At 38.2% G+C, this 17,861-nt stretch overlaps 2 protein-coding genes across 4 annotated transcripts in view; one reads left to right on the top strand and one right to left on the bottom strand.

Annotated features, from left to right (window-relative positions):
• Nucleotides 1–8,751, bottom strand: part of LOC124371336 (plasma membrane calcium-transporting ATPase 3-like) — a 107,537-nt gene extending 98,786 nt beyond the window's left edge. Inside the window, exon 1 of the mRNA XM_046829668.1 lies at nucleotides 8,653–8,751. The gene's annotated coding sequence lies outside the window, so the exon portion shown is untranslated. The remainder of the gene's footprint in view (nucleotides 1–8,652) is intronic.
• Nucleotides 1–17,861, top strand: part of LOC124371349 (fibroblast growth factor receptor homolog 1-like) — a 109,573-nt gene that overhangs the window by 36,137 nt on the left and 55,575 nt on the right. For all 3 annotated transcript variants that reach the window (XM_046829689.1, XM_046829692.1, XM_046829681.1), the window contains exon 2: nucleotides 12,078–12,169. In XM_046829689.1, the coding sequence (XP_046685645.1) occupies nucleotides 12,079–12,169 (91 nt within the window). In that variant the 5' untranslated portion in view covers nucleotide 12,078. The remainder of the gene's footprint in view (nucleotides 1–12,077; nucleotides 12,170–17,861) is intronic.

The raw sequence follows: 17,861 nt of genomic DNA, 5'->3' as shown, positions 1-17,861 counted from the left end.
TAACTGCCTCAAATCTGCCAAATACCTGATGCGTGTAGCTGGATCAGAGTACTATGCCACAAATGGTCAATTAAGTAGCATAACGCGATGTTTCTGCCCTTGGATCTGCTCAATGTTACCTGACGCCGAACCGGATTGCGCAACTTATTTCTGCATAATTGTAGGTGATTGTATTGAATTAACAATAATTACCTACTTAATGCAACACGCAGACGATTCCACAGCACACCCGGAGAAGCTGTATTATCATGACGGCTCCACATATACTATTGTACTTAGTGACCAGCTGTATACAGAAATGGATTGTGGAGAAATCCACAGATTTTAAGACATACGTTTAGCTCTTCTCTGGTTTTACGAGCCTCTGCCTCAACAATGTTTGCTCTACCATCAGACAGAGGCTAAAAATACATCCGAGTTCATTGAAGGCACTTGAGCTGATTTGTGCAGCAACAGAAGGTTCCACTTGAGAAAAGGAATTGCAGAGCTTAAATTGTTTTAATTTATGTTACAATACAAGGAACTGAGATATGTTACGGTGTCATGTCTGTTCATTCTGATCTCAATGACCTTACCATAACATTTTAAAACATCGAAACGTCTCAACTTTTGAAACGAACAATACTCCGCCGCATGTATTTCATGATCTCATAATATGATAATGTTTTGTTCATCGAAAATGCGAGATGCACGTAATTACATATAATAATCCGTCGTAAAATATTATACTTGTAGTTGTTAAAGTATGTATTACCATTTTACAGCGTACTTTAATTATTCTCATGTATATGTAGCTCTCTTGGTCTAAATAAGCACGTATATTTTACCTATGACAATAATGACGACATTCGTTATCTGCATATTAATTTTAGTTTATTTTCTTAAAAATTCATGAATTCAACTAACTAGTTACAATTATTTAATTTTAATAGTTATTTGTGTTATTGGGGTCCAGCGTTGGATTAAAATCTTTTCATTTTAAATGGTGTCCACTAAAAATGTTTTAATCAAATTTTAAATAAACCGGCAGATCAACAAATAATCAAGAAACATAGAAGTAATAGAATTATAATGTTTATTCATGAGAATAAGCTCTAAAATGATTGAGAAGTTCATATTAATCTTACTATGATTTGATTCTAAAACGTTTTTATGATTTTTACTGTTCTGTTGAGTAATGGTGTGACTTTGAGAATCTAATTCTATTTCGAGTCCACTAATTCCCGCCTGGATTTGCGCACAACGCAGATGTGAGATCGTGATCGTGAAGTTGAAGTCTTAAGGCCATATCGAATTCCATTCGGCCCAAATCCTCTAGACTAACGTGCCAATCCACTTAGCGCCCTTGTCATTTACTATTCGGCAGTCGACAGAGACCCGGCCCATCTGCATTCATGTCCGCCAAGTAGACAAGAGCAAGCGGATTGGTTCCGCGTTGACGTGCCTGTGACCCTCTTAGCTCCACATGTTCTCAAGTCAACCAGTTGTTGCAAGACACTCATATTTACTATTCTCACAAAAGATCCCCATTCTAAAAACTAATGATTTATTTAGAACAAAACCGCATCTTTAAAAGATCTGGCCACTTTTAGAAACAATCTTGTCTGAAATTTAAATAATTACAATGGTTAGTTACGTTCTATTTCCAAGTTTGTTATTAACTATGTGTAGTTTAATGAGTAACAGGACGGTTTGAGTTTGACGTTTCAATAATCGGGACCTGTTTTCTTCCTCAGATGCAGAACCCTCAAACGAGATCAAACGCATATAATGAGGTTGTTACGAAATATTTGCAACACACCAAATTCAATAATCAAGGCTCAAAGTATATTTTAGAAACTTTTAATAAAAAGCAAACACTATGAATAGATTAAACACGAGACACAACTACAATAAACAGCACATTATACGCATTGTACAAAATTGTCATCATAATCTCTAACCAATTTAAACAATGAATTATTGAATTGCATTCGTTAAAATAGCATATCATATCTAAAAGCACTTACACGTACTAAAATACTTCGTTAGAAAAAACCTCACTAAATCCAGATTCAGAATTCTTCTTATACAGAATCCCAGCGAAAACCAACTCTCTTCGGATCGTTGCTAACGTACCAAGAGGTGATTGAGTCGAGTGTAGGATATTATACTTGCTAAATTGTATATATACTTGTTTTGAAGAAGCAGTCATTATACTTCGCTTGAATAGGTGCTTGTGCTGTAGTCAGCAACTATTTTTCTTGGGAGGTTTTCGTAATAAAAGAATGTCTAAACAAATGGCTCAAATTACAGTTCGCCAACGGGGAATTTTACTCTCTAAAACCATTTTTGGTACTATTCAAATTCATTGTGAAAATTAAAAAGCGTACATTTAGCAGTATGTTACGACTCCAAAATTACAAATTAATATCAGAATCGTAGTTTAATTTAAAAAAAGATCAGGCTCTGAGTCGATGCTCCACTAATCGTTAACCGGTTACCCCCGCGTAAAATGTCGCCATGTCGGGTTGTAAGATCAAACTAAACATGTGTCTGTCTGTCAGTCGCATGTCGAATCTCCTCCTAGACATTCACATCTGCCACGGTCGTCATACCGAGAACCCTTTCCTCATCTTGGGTCGGGTTACAAGTGAATTAGGCATACACGGGGTTGTATTTTTGTGCTCACTGGTTTGTCAAGACAAACTAGTTGTGGAGAGGTGCGAAGACATCTGTGACGAGCTCCGCACAAAATGACTTGGCGTTTTAACGTTATATTGTCAATACTAGTGTTTTGATCCCTAATAATAAAGTTTTTCATCATGCATAGACAACATCATAAAGTCAATATCATTTTTTAATTTTAAAGACAAGAGAAGGTATCCATCATAGAAAATTAGAATGGATTTGGAGTCATCACATTTCTTATAGTTGTGTTGTACAAATACACGACTTGCCTGTATGAGGCATAGTGAACTATGTTTTCATAGGTGTTCGTTTCTTTGATGTTGAGCATTGGCTATTACTTTATGTTTTAGGGTTTGACACCTTATGAACAGAGTAGATATATAAACTCTCTAAAAGTAGTGTTTCAATATCTAAACAATTAAAAAAACTCCAGTGGTGAATCCGTTATCATTATTCCGTCATTTTGAATTTCCTAGCAACGCGCACGACCAATCAGATAACAGTAATGTCTGCAAGTCCTATAAGGCTGCAAATATGCGCATAAATTTGTCTACATCTCTTCCGGTTCAGGGTGGGCTCGAAACCGGTCCACTTTACTCTCGTGCACGCGGTAAACTATCAGCGCTAGCCCCGATCAAGGATAATCTTCAAGCCATATATCCGTGCTAAAATGTAGTCCAATTCTTTCCTGCAGGTTTTGCTTCAGTTCCCTAATAAACTGTATTGAAATATGGTAATTCTTTTTAAGGTGGTACTTTCTAACGCATTGGCATTTTAATTTACTATATTAAACGTCTTTACGATTCTTCACTATCCATTTGCACTCTTTACATCCTTCTCTCAAAACGAACAGTGACACTTCGGATATGGTTCCAGCTTATCCCTGTACACGAAGGTCAAACTAATACTCTTTGTACCGCAAAGGTTGAATGAGAGTTTGGTAGATACTGAACAATGAAATGAATTATGATACCCGTTTGAAGTCCAATTCTTAAAACGCAAACCAATATTATATTTTCTTGAAGAGAGAAAGATAAGCTAATGATACGACTTCTGCTTTTAATATCAGATGTAAATCATATCACAGTCCAACAGCAGATGACAACCAAAATAATGCAACACCGCTTGTAGCAGTCGCACCGCCAGATATAACCCTTCCTCTGCAACTGCCACACTCCGCCAGTCGTCACGGCGCGGCGGATGACGGATGACTCCCACCTGTTCTCCCTCCCTGATCGACTCATATTTAACTCCCCCTTACCGCAATCGCCAAACGTTTATTTATCCCGGTCGCATTCCCGTGTCAGACCAAACGGCCGGGGCATTTGTCCCTACTGCCTATCTAATAGCATTGTTGATTCGTTGATCGCAGTCTAGCGTGCCTCACTCACCTACGGCTCGGGGTGGCTCTGCTTTTAGAAGCATTTAGAGTCCATCATTCATCATTTAAGAATGATAACAATTTATTTTAGCCTTGAGTGTGACTCGAATGGCCGACCGCACCCCTCCCCACACGGAAGTAGTGTGGTGCTAACGTTACTCGAACTTCACACGCCTCACTTTCAATCTTGAAGGTGAGGTCAGGAGGCTTTCAAAATCTCTTCCAGAAGTCACCATCTGGCACGTCCTTCACTGATAAGGGGCAAATGCAATAATGCTACTTACTCATCCCTGGTGGAGGAGGTTAGCATGTCAGTACTTTCTTTTCTTTTGAGCGGAATGTGGAGTGGAAACTACAACCTGTGTGAATTTGAAATGATGCGGGAGGGACAATATCCAGCATCCTAGTAGCCTACTAGTATGCCAAGCGTTATTCCATGTATCCCGAGATCCTGACACATTAGGACGATGACCCAGCAGCTTGACTTTCACCTTCAGTCTGACGATGACCTTCAATGCGTACAGCTGTTGGTATCAATGATAAGCCATATATTTTGAAATTGGTAACTATGAGTATTCAACTGAAATCGCTAATAAATATGAGACAGTGTTCAGAGGGAGAGGAGGAGACTCAACATTTGCTAGATCTTACTCATTAACCTTCCATCGCCAGTTCATTTCGGCGTGCGGGCTCGGTTTGTGGGTAATGTGAATGTTTGTGGACCCTTTTTATAATTTATAAAAAATTAACTCACTTTCAAACTCCACTTGAAAATTTTATGTTTCATTTGGGAGACAGTTTAGAGTTATATACGTTTTCCTCTTATGTTAATAATTTATCTATTGGAGCGCAGCTGTGTACTTTGCCCTAGTGAAGGTCAAACTGCCATGTACAACCATTGATTGATACAACCATTTGACAGTTCTTCATCGTCATTGGCCTTTCAACATCGAAAATTTGCTTAGTGAGTTAATGATTAAGCCTCCGCATCTGGCCTATTCTTCTAGAAGTCAATCAAAATTTGTTGTCTACTTTACATTGGTTCCAAATGTCAATGATAAAAGTGGTCGTTTCTGAACCACGTCAAATCTTCTCTACCTAATTCACTCTACATTACTTTCCGTCGCTTAACCTGTTTTCCACTGTACATACACATCGGTAGTCAAGTGGGCGCCCTCGAGTGCGTGCGGCTATACCTGGCCCGGGCCGTCACTCCACTCGAACGCCAGACCCTCGACACACTTGACCACACGCCCTAATGCCCTCGAGTGGTCGGCCGCGATAGCTCTATACCTCATCCTTCGGTTGTCCGGTTCCATGTTTTGTTCTGGAGCGATTAGTACCTCTTCTAAACGGTACCTCTCAAGATAAGCCCACCTTATCTGTAGCCTTGATGAGTAAACAGTCAACACTAACACTGTTCTCTTCGTCCTTTTGTTTGCCTGTCTATTATTATTGGATCGTTCGATATTACTCGTCCTTTCAAACACGATCTCACACCTGACTCCAGGACTATAAAATAACTGCTGGGTTCATACATTGTTCAGTACAGTATCTAACTTAGGAAAATACCAGGAAGAGACCGCATGTTTAGGATATATAAACTAAGTCCAGTTTCTTATATTACTTTCATGAAAATGTTTTTTAATACCCTCTCTATTATAATAAATTAATTTGAAGCACTGTAGTTTTTTTATATTTCAATATTAATCTGTAAACAAAGTTATTTAAGTTCAATATCGTGGATTGTGTGGATAGAAGTATTGGAGGTTTAATGAATAATACTGTTCATAATAGGCCTACTGAAAAGTGTAATGAAGAACAAAAAAAACTTTAATATTTTTTATATAGGGGCAAATAATTATCCTGTTTGTAAATGCTAAACCTCGCCATTTAGACTTACATTCCTAAAACGTTTCGTATGGATTCTAGTTTTAGGAATTCTTTAGATTTAAAAATGTTTCTTGCAGCATTTTGTCCTTAAACACCTTGAAACGTTTACAACTTATTTAAAGCCTTTAAAAGGACTGTATAGCGGTTCTCTAGATTATAACGTTAAGAACCTTATTATATTTAAGTGTATAATCTTATATACTGTAGTATAGTAGATCTTTAACGTTTAAGATCCAACAACTATACATGCAATTACATTTATGATACATTTTATTAGGAAGTCAATACGATATTACTTCTTCTTAAGAGTTTTCTCTAGAACTATCAGTGCTTCTGAGATTCCAGACGATGCAAATTTTAGTTATGTCACGAAAGCACTTGGCAAATCGAGTACGCGTGCTTTCAAGCACTCCTTAAGGCACGGGAACGATGTGAGGGAACGGCTTTCACGTGCCTTCATCGCTCTTGAGGCACCTAGTAGTCTTCCCACGTACCCAGAGGCCCGACATCCATACCAACAGGCTGTCGCTGCGTGCCTTCAAGGCTGGGCTTGGAGTACCTTGAGGTGCCTTTGGGTCGCATATTGAGAGAGTCAGCATTCCAAGCTGAAGAGGAGACGAGACAGTAGAATTGTACATGAGGAACTGTGCAAGTGTTGTTTAGCGATTGCTGGAATGCCTCTTACATCGCAGTAAAATTTACACAATTGTCAAATTGCAAAAGAGGCTCATTTCAGATACGTATGAGTTTGGATACAAAGAAAGCGAATATTTAAGGCTTTAATAAGTGTACAAACTATAAAAAAGGAATATTATAAGCAAGTGTATAATAGTGCAACTAGCTGATTTTACATTGAATGACTTATGAATAACCCATTCAGAAATAGAATGTACACGGCGAGGAATAGTTAATGTGTTTTTTCTTGTAGACTCTGATTAACTCATATTACGAGCCGGCTGTAGTAAATTTACGTTTTCCCCATAAGAAAAATGTTAAACTTCATGCTATTTCATGCTCTTATCTTTTGTTGTAGTGTTATGGGAGGTGTCCAACTTTAAATATAGTAATAATATGCATTCACACGCTTTTTATATTCCGGCAATGAGTTAGATTGTGTTTTGATTTTTTCTGCGGTGTATATCGTGGAGTTAACTTGTCTTTCACTAACTCAGACATTATATTTACCGATTTACCGTTGTCCAGAAATTAGATAGTATTGCAATGATCATTACACCAGTTTCGATCTGATGGGAAGTTCATGATGTTGGGATAATATCCGTTGTGAGGGGGCAGTATGAACGTTAATCCTCTACTGTCCTGAAATATTTTTAGTATTTACAGATCCATTTTTACTTCAGATCCCGGGAAAAGTATTTAAATACGACAATTAAATAAACATCATATCGAGAAAAATTGCTTTTTGAAACAGTTCTGGGGTTTTGAGATACAACGATAGGGCCAGCGACTAGACTAACGACGGGACGCCCAGGGTTCCATTTGTAGATCTTAGATAACGATCTGAGGATGACCTGTCGTATTAGGCTTAATCCCTCCTATAACGCAGTATTGGAACTGGAAGGATGGACTTAGCCTTACATCTACAGGTACCCGGCGAAACCAGAAACACTATTCAACTGGAACTGAGGGAGTGGTTCTCTAACACAACCTCGTATGTTTTAAGATAGAGGTGTCCCTGTTTCATCTTACGGTTAACATGGTTTACATGTAAAGGTGTACGATAATCGTCTTATGGTGAAAGGGTGCAATTTGGTGATGGAACCTGAATTCAAGCGCCCTATGGTTTTTATGGTTTTGCCATTCAGTTACACCTATATATAGTCTAACATGTGACGTTCAATAAAGTATTTTTGCTAAATCTGCTGAATCGAATGAATTATGAATTACTGTAAGATTATAGATTATTTTTCAAAGAACTATTACTGTACGTTCTCAGAAAAGTATATTTGACATAATTTTCTCAATACAATACTGTAGCCTATATTTAAAGGCGATCAGACACAAGCATTGAAAAGTATATAACAATAAATTCGGGTTTTGCAACTTATTGAGATTTTAATTGATGAGTTTTATTTATTCCAATAAATCACTGCTCCCTATTGCTTAATACTAATTACATAATATAATTACCCGGTGCTTTTTCCTAATTACATAACTTGAATGTATCGTTTTTACAAGTAATACGATTTAATAGGCCTATATAAAATATAGTTTTTTTCTCAATACTGCTACAAGGTATACGCCAGACCACGTGTTGCGTAACATACTTAGCTAAGGCCATGGGCGTATCTTTGACGGCATTCTCGCTAGATGATGGACCCATGGAAGTACATAAATCATCTAACTCGGTCTTTCCTATGTACAATGAAGATTCATGTAAAATTTCAAGTCTATGTTCATTCGCTCAACCAATCACTTGCATCATTATAACATATAACCAAGACTGTAGGCTACCCAATGAGTACATGTTATATACACAAACATCCGGAATTAAGTTTTCAAATCAAATCTTTTTATACTAGTTATAGATAATAAAGCAAGTAGAAAGCATTATTGATGAATTGGTGATTAGATTTCACTTCTAGAATAGCAAGCCGTACACTGCCGATAAAATACGAAACGGAAGACGCTATTATGGAGTATTTGAATAAAATAATAAAAGAAACTAAATATTGATTATTGGTACTCACCAAATCAGGAGGTATGTATTCTCTAATGTAATTCTGTTTATAAAATGCACAGTAATAAAAGTAAAACTCACTACATAATAACATGTCAAACACTAACCAAGAATAAAATCCAAAACAACAACATAATATCACAGAAGCCACTATGGCACTCAGCTGTTTTAGGTTTTGGCAATGACAATAATGAGCCAACAAGAGTAGTTTGCACCGTTTATATTTACGCTGCTCATGTAAAAAATGCTTGATTGCAATGATTTAAGAATCTACACACCATTTTTTATCAACAATTTTACATACCGGTATACAAGAATTTCGAACGTGTTAAACTATAATATAATCAAGGTTGATCGTTCTTCGTATATTTAAAACCGGTTAATAAAAGAGAGCAAAATACCAATAAACACGCTAAATATTTAAAATCTTTAAAAAATGTGTAATAACTAAATATGAATAAAGGAATTAGCAGTAAATTATTTTCCGGTATTACTTATATATCATCAAATGTCAATATATTATATTTAATAATGTTGTTTTAATTACAATGCAGACGTGACATTTACGAGTAATTTAAATGTTTATCCAGGAGCATATTAAGAGATAGTCAGTACTATTATTCGAATTTGTGATGCACTTCCGTTGAAGAAATCAATGTTATGGCAAAAACCGTTCCCCAGCCTCATCATTCTCGCAAGTGAACATGGAAGTCATAACCACTTGAACAGTGACATCTGCCGGACAGTTCAGTGAACAGGTTCTTTATGAGGTACGAAAATATACTAAGGAGAGTAACGTTGGACAGTCGAGCAGACCATTCATCAAATAGACAAGAAATAAGATATCCGAAACTTTACGCCTGACTTCAAGATCCGGAAGGAGAAGCTCGGCCTCCCTTGCGGTTCCTGAAGCATCCCCACCAGTCTGAAGAACTTCCTCTAGGTAGCAATAGATTATGCAAGTCTGCACCGCACACGTGCAAAAGTTTGGTTAAGACATTGTCAACGTCTATTACTGATCCTTGAAAAGGATGCATTTGCGTACTATAACGTGAAAAAATCTAACTGGTACTTAGTTTACTAGAAGTCGTTGATCTTTGTGAACGGCTATACGGTTACCTATATCCCCTCAATGGAGAGACAGATGCTGCTGTACTTATGGGAACAACACATACAAAATAAATCTTATTTTATTTTATTACCTTTATACACGATTTAGATTTAGTTAAAGATTCGCGTATGTAGATAGGGGACAGTATCTTACTGCCAGAACATCAATGCCTTCTTTCTATTTAAAGCTGAATCAGTCTAAAAGCTCCAGCTACAGCAGTAATATAAAAGTGCCTTTTTTACCCCCGACTTTGGGCACACGCGGGACCGGCTGTGTCGAGAATGAGATGGTCTATAGAGTGCGATTCAACAGGGTGACAATACAGTGCTCTAAATATAGGGGAGTTCGTGTCCAAGTAGTGAACACTTCCGCTGGTGGCTGGCCGGGGGCCAAATGGCGGACACTACACGCCGGGCCGTCTAGCGGCGACCGTCCATATCGTGGTAGCGGGCAGCGGGCAGTGTGGCGAGAGTGCGACTCAACAGGGTGACAATACAGTGCTCTAAATATAGGGGAGTTCGTGTCCAAGTAGTGAACACTTCCGCTGGTGGCTGGCCGGGGGCCAAATGGCGGACACTACACGCCGGGCCGTCTAGCGGCGACCGTCCATATCGTGGTAGCGGGCAGCGGGCAGTGTGGCGAGAGTGCGACTCAACAGGGTGACAATACAGTGCTCTAAATATAGGGGAGTTCGTGTCCAAGTAGTGAACACTTCCGCTGGTGGCTGGCCGGGGGCCAAATGGCGGACACTACACGCCGGGCCGTCTAGCGGCGACCGTCCATATCGTGGTAGCGGGCAGCGGGCAGTGTGGCGAGAGTGCGACTCAACAGGGTGACAATACAGTGCTCTAAATATAGGGGAGTTCGTGTCCAAGTAGTGAACACTTCCGCTGGTGGCTGGCCGGGGGCCAAATGGCGGACACTACACGCCGGGCCGTCTAGCGGCGACCGTCCATATCGTGGTAGCGGGCAGCGGGCAGTGTGGCGAGAGTGCGACTCAACAGGGTGACAATACAGTGCTCTAAATATAGGGGAGTTCGTGTCCAAGTAGTGAACACTTCCGCTGGTGGCTGGCCGGGGGCCAAATGGCGGACACTACACGCCGGGCCGTCTAGCGGCGACCGTCCATATCGTGGCAGCGGGCAGCGGGCAGTGTGGCGAGAGTGCGACTCAACAGGGTGACAATACAGTGCTCTAAATATAGGGGAGTTCGTGTCCAAGTAGTGAACACTTCCGCTGGTGGCTGGCCGGGGGCCAAATGGTGGACACTACACGCCGGGCCGTCTAGCGGCGACCGTCCATATCGTGGTAGCGGGCAGCGGGCAGTGTGGCGAGAGTGCGACTCAACAGGGTGACAATACAGTGCTCTAAATATAGGGGAGTTCGTGTCCAAGTAGTGAACACTTCCGCTGGTGGCTGGCCGGGGGCCAAATGGCGGACACTACACGCCGGGCCGTCTAGCGGCGACCGTCCATATCGTGGTATCGGGCAGCGGGCAGTGTGGCGAGAGTGCGACTCAACAGGGTGACAATACAGTGCTCTAAATATAGGGGAGTTCGTGTCCAAGTAGTGAACACTTCCGCTGGTGGCTGGCCGGGGGCCAAATGGCGGACACTACACGCCGGGCCGTCTAGCGGCGACCGTCCACATCGTGGCAGCGGGCAGTGTGGTGAGAGTGCGAGATGTCTCTCTCTGCTGAGTATCTCCCATCTTCAGTGAAAGAATACTTCGGTGCATTTTTATAATTTAAAAATTAACAATTTTGAGATTCCTACACATCTAAGAACTGTAAGGCAAACGTAAATGAATGTTAATAATGTATCGGGTGATATACTTGTTGTCTGTCAATCAAAATTGAGTCTGCAGACATAGTAGTTCAGAGCCCTGCCTGCAGTCAAGAAACCAATGCTTGAGGAAATTTTAAATTACGGTGATTCCCTTATACAAGCGACTAGTTATACCTCAGGCAATCGATATAGGTTTTGTTTCTCAGTGGTTCTACGGTCTTGAGAGGGTGCTGAAATCTGCTAAATTTCACCCGTTCATCACAACGGTAATTTGGGTATCTGGGAAAAATTTCCTGTCATCCAACGGATTTATCTCGGACGTCAGATGATACAGGACGCCCTCATAACATTCTCAGAATATCGCCCGCAAAGTGCTTAACATTATGATTTCAACACTAGGGCTATCTCAGAAGTTTCAAAGAACACTCTGAGAAAAGTATTTGAGCTACATGTTGTTTGTGGATTTGAAATTTTATACTATAAATATTTGTAATTTTGAATACTCTCTGACTGATTGGGTATTGTAATTTGTTGCAGGATGGGGAGGGGCAGCATCAGCATATTGCTGCTGATCTCCCTCAGCCTTAGCAGCGTCAGCAGCCGTCCACCCTCAGACCTTCAACTGCACGGTAAGTGATCTTTCTCCATCAGTGCCTTGATATGCGTACCGTAGAAACAAATCGTAATTAAATTAGATATTTTATTTAAAGTTGTAAATTACTGCCTAAAATGTATCGATCGAGCTAAGCGATATATAATAAATTATTATCCCTTTTGTCGGTTTGCCTGTAAGTTACTATCTATGTTCTCTCACGTCTAGTAACGTTATTTAAGGTGGTTCTAAACTTGATAAAAATATCTTTGAAGTAATAAAACTCCTACCTCTAGTTTTATTATTTGTTAATTTATTAATATAGAATATATGATCTTATCAGGGTATAGTAGTGTCAAAGGAGTTAGTTATACGTTTCAAAATAGGCTTAATTTACATTTAGGCTATTTTTTCTTTGCAAAATAATTTGTGTGACTGGCTCCCAACCCCAAGAGTTTCATTTTTAGTTTTAAGTTTCATATGTACCATCCCACACAGGATTATAACCTCGGGATGCAGACTTTATTAGTTTTAACTCCACTATGTATGTACATTATGTCATGTATATTGTTTGTGACTTATAAATAATTGCATTTATTCATTCTTATTTTATTTATTTCTTCAACTGATTTAAACAGTAAAAAACCAATAGTACCATAAATAGTAAATTTCTGAAAGTTATTTAAATACTTGTTGTATATAGTCGAATTGATATACCCGGATAATAATTGACAAACGTTATAGTGTTAGATGAGCGTGTTATTAGCCCACCAAGAGTTATAATACAGCAGAAAATTACATTTCTCCCGTTCTAACCCCCGCCCCTAAACAGTTCTTGAGTTAAAATATAGGTAAATGTTCTTGCCAATAAACCGATACTACGGAGTATCGAAGGCTCGACAGAACGTCACGTAAGTCTTACCAACCGATCCTTTATGTTTTTATTCTCTTTATTTGTAATTTTTTATTCTATGATTTTCTCGTTAGCATCGGTTATCGATTTTAAAAGTGTCAAAATTTTGTTGTTATTTTAATTTTGAACTTTCTGTCCCCCCTCCCACCTGGATCATTTATTTAAGAGTCTTTAGGTCATTTACATCAAGAGTTATCGCACAGACGGGCAGACAACGATACGATTTTAAGTAGACGTATCCTTTATAATATATGGTGACATTTGTATACATTTTAATTAAGAGCAGGTTTTAGCTTTGATTTTAATTTATTTTTATTAGGTTTGGATCTGTAGTCGACTATTGACAGAACCACTAGTTGTCACAGAGCACGGTGTCCTGCCTGATTACGGTTCTGCGGCTGCAGTGCACGTAGTGTGTGAGCCGCTCCGATAGACGTAGAACAGCAAGACAATAACGCATTAAGGATGCAAGGAAGAGAACCTGTGGAGGAAGTGTGGCGCGTGGGCAGCATATCGCACGGCCACAGTACTGAACTGACTCTGTTGTAGTACTGTACATCTACAGGCAATTCTGTACTTGACGTTTTGTTACAGGATTGACTATACTAATTACACTAATTACTGGTTTTCGATGATGTAAGGAAATAAGCTCAGCTGCTTACATATTTTTCAAATTGGAAATTAGCCTAAGAGGACCGTTACGGTAACTCACAAACAGTTAAGCAGAGACATGTTAAGCATAATTTGCTTTTGTTCCCAACCATTTTTTGGACATATTAAAGTTTGATTTAAACAATAAGTTCTGGTTAAACCCAATGAGGATCATAGTTTATTTTTATTAATACTTTAAACCTTTCCCAATAAGTGCTAAATACATTTATTTTTATTGGCGTTTTCTTGTAGTACTTAACCGAAACGTAAACCGTTATATAAACGTATGATCTGTACTAACGCGCCATTTAAAGCATGTTTTACTGAAGCTACCAGCAGTCAACTAGGCAATGAGAATAGTGTATGTAATCAGCTGTGACGTTAGCGTATATATTATTATTATTTGGATTCACATGTAGTAAATATTTGTTTATTTCTTTTTGAGCTAATAATTATTGTAATTGAGGAAAACGAAGGCAGTTATTACGATTTATCCTCAAAACCAAATAAAAAATGTGGTGATGAAAGCTACGAGAACACGAAGCAAAATTTGTATTATGTATTTTTGTAAAATTTACAAAAGGCAGAAAACAGAAGTAACTGTAAATGAAAATAAGACTAATGAAATGAAGCAAGCATGAAAAAAGGATTGGCTAAATTACGTTCAAAAGAACTTTCAAAACAACGTCCGCAAAGATATAGAGACAATAAAAGAACAGATCGTTTGAACAATGTTGATATTCCTCACGCAAGGCAAAAACATTGGCTAATTTACGTAAGATGAGATATTTAGAAAGGAAAAAAACGTAGAACAGAACAAAACTAATTGTTCATCTATAGCACGTTGAAAATAAATTTCAAGACAACATTCGCAAAGATATAGAGACAATAAAAGAGCAGATAGTTTGAACAATATCGCCATTCTTACAAATAATGAATAAATAGCCTGTCAATGTTCAATACAAAAATTTAAAATCTAAACATTATTTATAATTCACAAATTGCTGGCCCATTGCGGTTAAATTTTCCATCTTGTGCAAACTAAAAACACTGGCGCACATATTAGCAAATCACATATTTCTTCAAAAAGGTTTAATTCAAATAACCATGTAATAAAACAAAAACAAGTGCAATCGTACTTTTTCAAGATATATATTCACAGCCCGTAATAAGCAGTAGTCACTTCTGTCGGTCAGTCCCGCGACTTTCTTACCTTTTTTACCATAATGATTATAATTCATAATTCAACTACTCATAAATCACGAATATGATACTGTGGCACTGGATTTTTACTCAAAGACAATCATAACTTTTCTTTGCGGGTGTCTAAGAAAACTGTAACTCAGTCACTGTTATAGTTCTGAGTATAGTTGTTGAAAGTAAATATAAATATTGCTTAAAATTATGCCAAACGAATAGAACAAACACAGACTAAGGGACTAAGGGAATAAATATTTGGGGAAAATGGCCTATGTATATTGATAGGCATACCTTTAGTATTAGTAAAAATATTAAAATTATGATTGATGACATAATAAATAATAACGAACAATGCCTTGGATGGTTTTTGCCACGGTTGGGAATTGAGTTAACATTGAAAAATTAAAATATTATAAAGGGTACTAAAGAGTGGACATTTTAATACGGGTTACTACCTTGGTGGTGTCTGTTGTAATGTGTAATACCAATAATAAGCAATCGATTATGAATGCTTTAATTTTCTTCGTTTAAATATATTATTCTGTTTATTCATTTTTCTGTCACTAAATTGAACTATCCTTACACAGTTAACAGTTATTTTACATGTAACCTTAACCACCTTTCATAAGTATGGCAACAATTTATTTTTCTTAGTCAAATCCAATACATTATCTATCTTTCCTATCTATGTTGGATTTAGTTGAATTTAATATTGATCAGTTTTTTTTTAACAAATACTGCTTAATATTTGTATAATTGTTGTTCATTGACATATATTAACTAAAATATTCAACTTAAAATGTGTTTTAAGTCTAAGTAAAACTTACCTACCTACCTACGACTGTTTACTTGGATGAGTTCACTCAGATTTGCACATACATACACACAGGCACAAGACAACGGAAGTAGTTGGCTTGCGGATCCCCTTTACATTTCTTATCTGAATCAGTACTTTATCGGTATAATTCACTCAGCTGAGTGAAATTTATACATTTTCAGCTTATATTTTGTTAGTTTTTTCTAAAGGTCACACTTGTCAACCCTCTCCCTTCCCCTCACAACTAAGGTAGGATAAGCGATAAGAAACAAAAGTGTCGAGATGGGTTAGTGCCTCTTAACTGACAGATGTCATTTTTGAACTGCCAGGCCTCAAAATGGATCTTGTAATGCGCTCCTGCAACGCAAATGTTTTGTTGAAGTTGCTCTCATTCTAATACTCTTAACTTTCAGAGACATGATGAATCACTAATACTACACCAGTGGATGTGTTGTGTGACGGCGGGGAATAATTTAGTGAAGTAGATTTACTGGAATAGTTTAAATTGTAGTGTTCTCCCTAATAATTGGCCTAGATATTAAAGAAATGGAATAAACGGAAGCGCGGAGGCTTCCAATGACCAATTCTATAAGCTTATGTATAACACTGATTAGTGCTATTTTTAGTTATTAATTATGATTGATTAGTTCCTACAATCTTAAACCGCCTATTGTAAAGTTGGAATCGAAGTGCATATATTCAACGTAGGATGATGTTGCTGTTTGTTGGGGGTTAGTAATGAGGAGACGAGAAACTGTAAAACATAGTTATGGAAACACTAATGTTAAAATATAATTGAGGTAATAGTATCAGCAATTGTTATAAATCAAATGAATAATACCCAATACGACGGAGTTTCGAAGGACTGACAGAACATAACATTGTGATCGCACAAATGGACGGACAGCTTATACTTTAACTTAGAACTTTTACTTTTTAACCCCAAAATCATATGGCCCTTTCATGCACCAGAAGGAATCTACTACGTTTCAAGTCTCTAGGGCCTTTTTCAACGGTTATGTGATAGATGGGCAGACAGACACACAGACGACGGAATACGATTTGACCTATGACTCAAAATCAATAGGGTCCTTTTTTTAGACCAAGAACTCTTCTCTGACTTTCAAGCCTCTTGGGTCTCTTTATCAAGAATTATCGCACAGTTGGACGGACAATGGCACAATTATAAGAACGTACTGTCGGGACCTCGATAAGTTCATTACTGCGATAATATATTAAGCATAATGCGAGTACAAAAGAAAACTGGCATTCGCCGGGAAACGTTCGATGTGAATGCGCAAAACAGGTACTGAGATGAGGTATCCACCATCGAGATCCTGGATGAATTATACATGCCTGGGTATCAGGGACATAACTAACATCTAAGCAACTCAGTGGATGCTCAGGAATGACAATATGTTAACCGCAATTGTGTAGATACTGTGGTGGGCGATGGGTCTACTTTACTGCGGGTAATAATAGTTGGAGTGGGCTGAGCTCTATCAGAGGCAAAGGCCGTTAGTAACCCTAGACCTGGGCGAGCCATAACCAACAAATTGTACTTTCTCAAATGATATGGTCTAAATGTGCTAGTCCTTCCTTTAACATAGGTGCTAATGTCTGAAACTGAGATTACCTTCTATGTTAATGTTCCATGAGGTTTCAGCAGGAGCGACTCCAGCTCCCCTTACTCCATCTTTGAAACTTGTCACTCCTGAAGCAACGCAGAAGGCTTTTGTGTCCAGGCTTCTTGCTCTACAGAACAATAAACAAGAAGAGACATTAGTCTTCCTCTGTTGCTGTAGCCTTCTATCGAGACATCACTATGGAAATTATACGGGCTAACGATACAGTGCAACGTTTTATTCTATTTCCTGTCTGATTTTACATATTATGCACTAAAAGGCTACGTAACGGATGACATAATATACTACTACTTGGAAAGTATCGTGAAATTATTATTGCGTGTGCTATCTATATGCAGAATAACTTTTCAAATAAACTGAGCACTTGCATAACGTATATTTCTCATACAGTATCGGTAGGACTTTAGTGTGGTGTGCAGTTCAGGAAATTCTTTCAAATTAATTTTCTTATGGGTTTGTCACAAAGGTAAACCTCTGAAATGAAGTTTTGGTTGATTTACAA

This window comes from Homalodisca vitripennis, chromosome 1 (assembly GCF_021130785.1).
Source record: "Homalodisca vitripennis isolate AUS2020 chromosome 1, UT_GWSS_2.1, whole genome shotgun sequence".
Taxonomy (NCBI): domain Eukaryota; kingdom Metazoa; phylum Arthropoda; class Insecta; order Hemiptera; family Cicadellidae; genus Homalodisca; species Homalodisca vitripennis.
The sequence above is the reverse complement of the archived record's forward strand: the minus strand, read 5'-3'. Positions and strand labels throughout refer to the sequence as shown.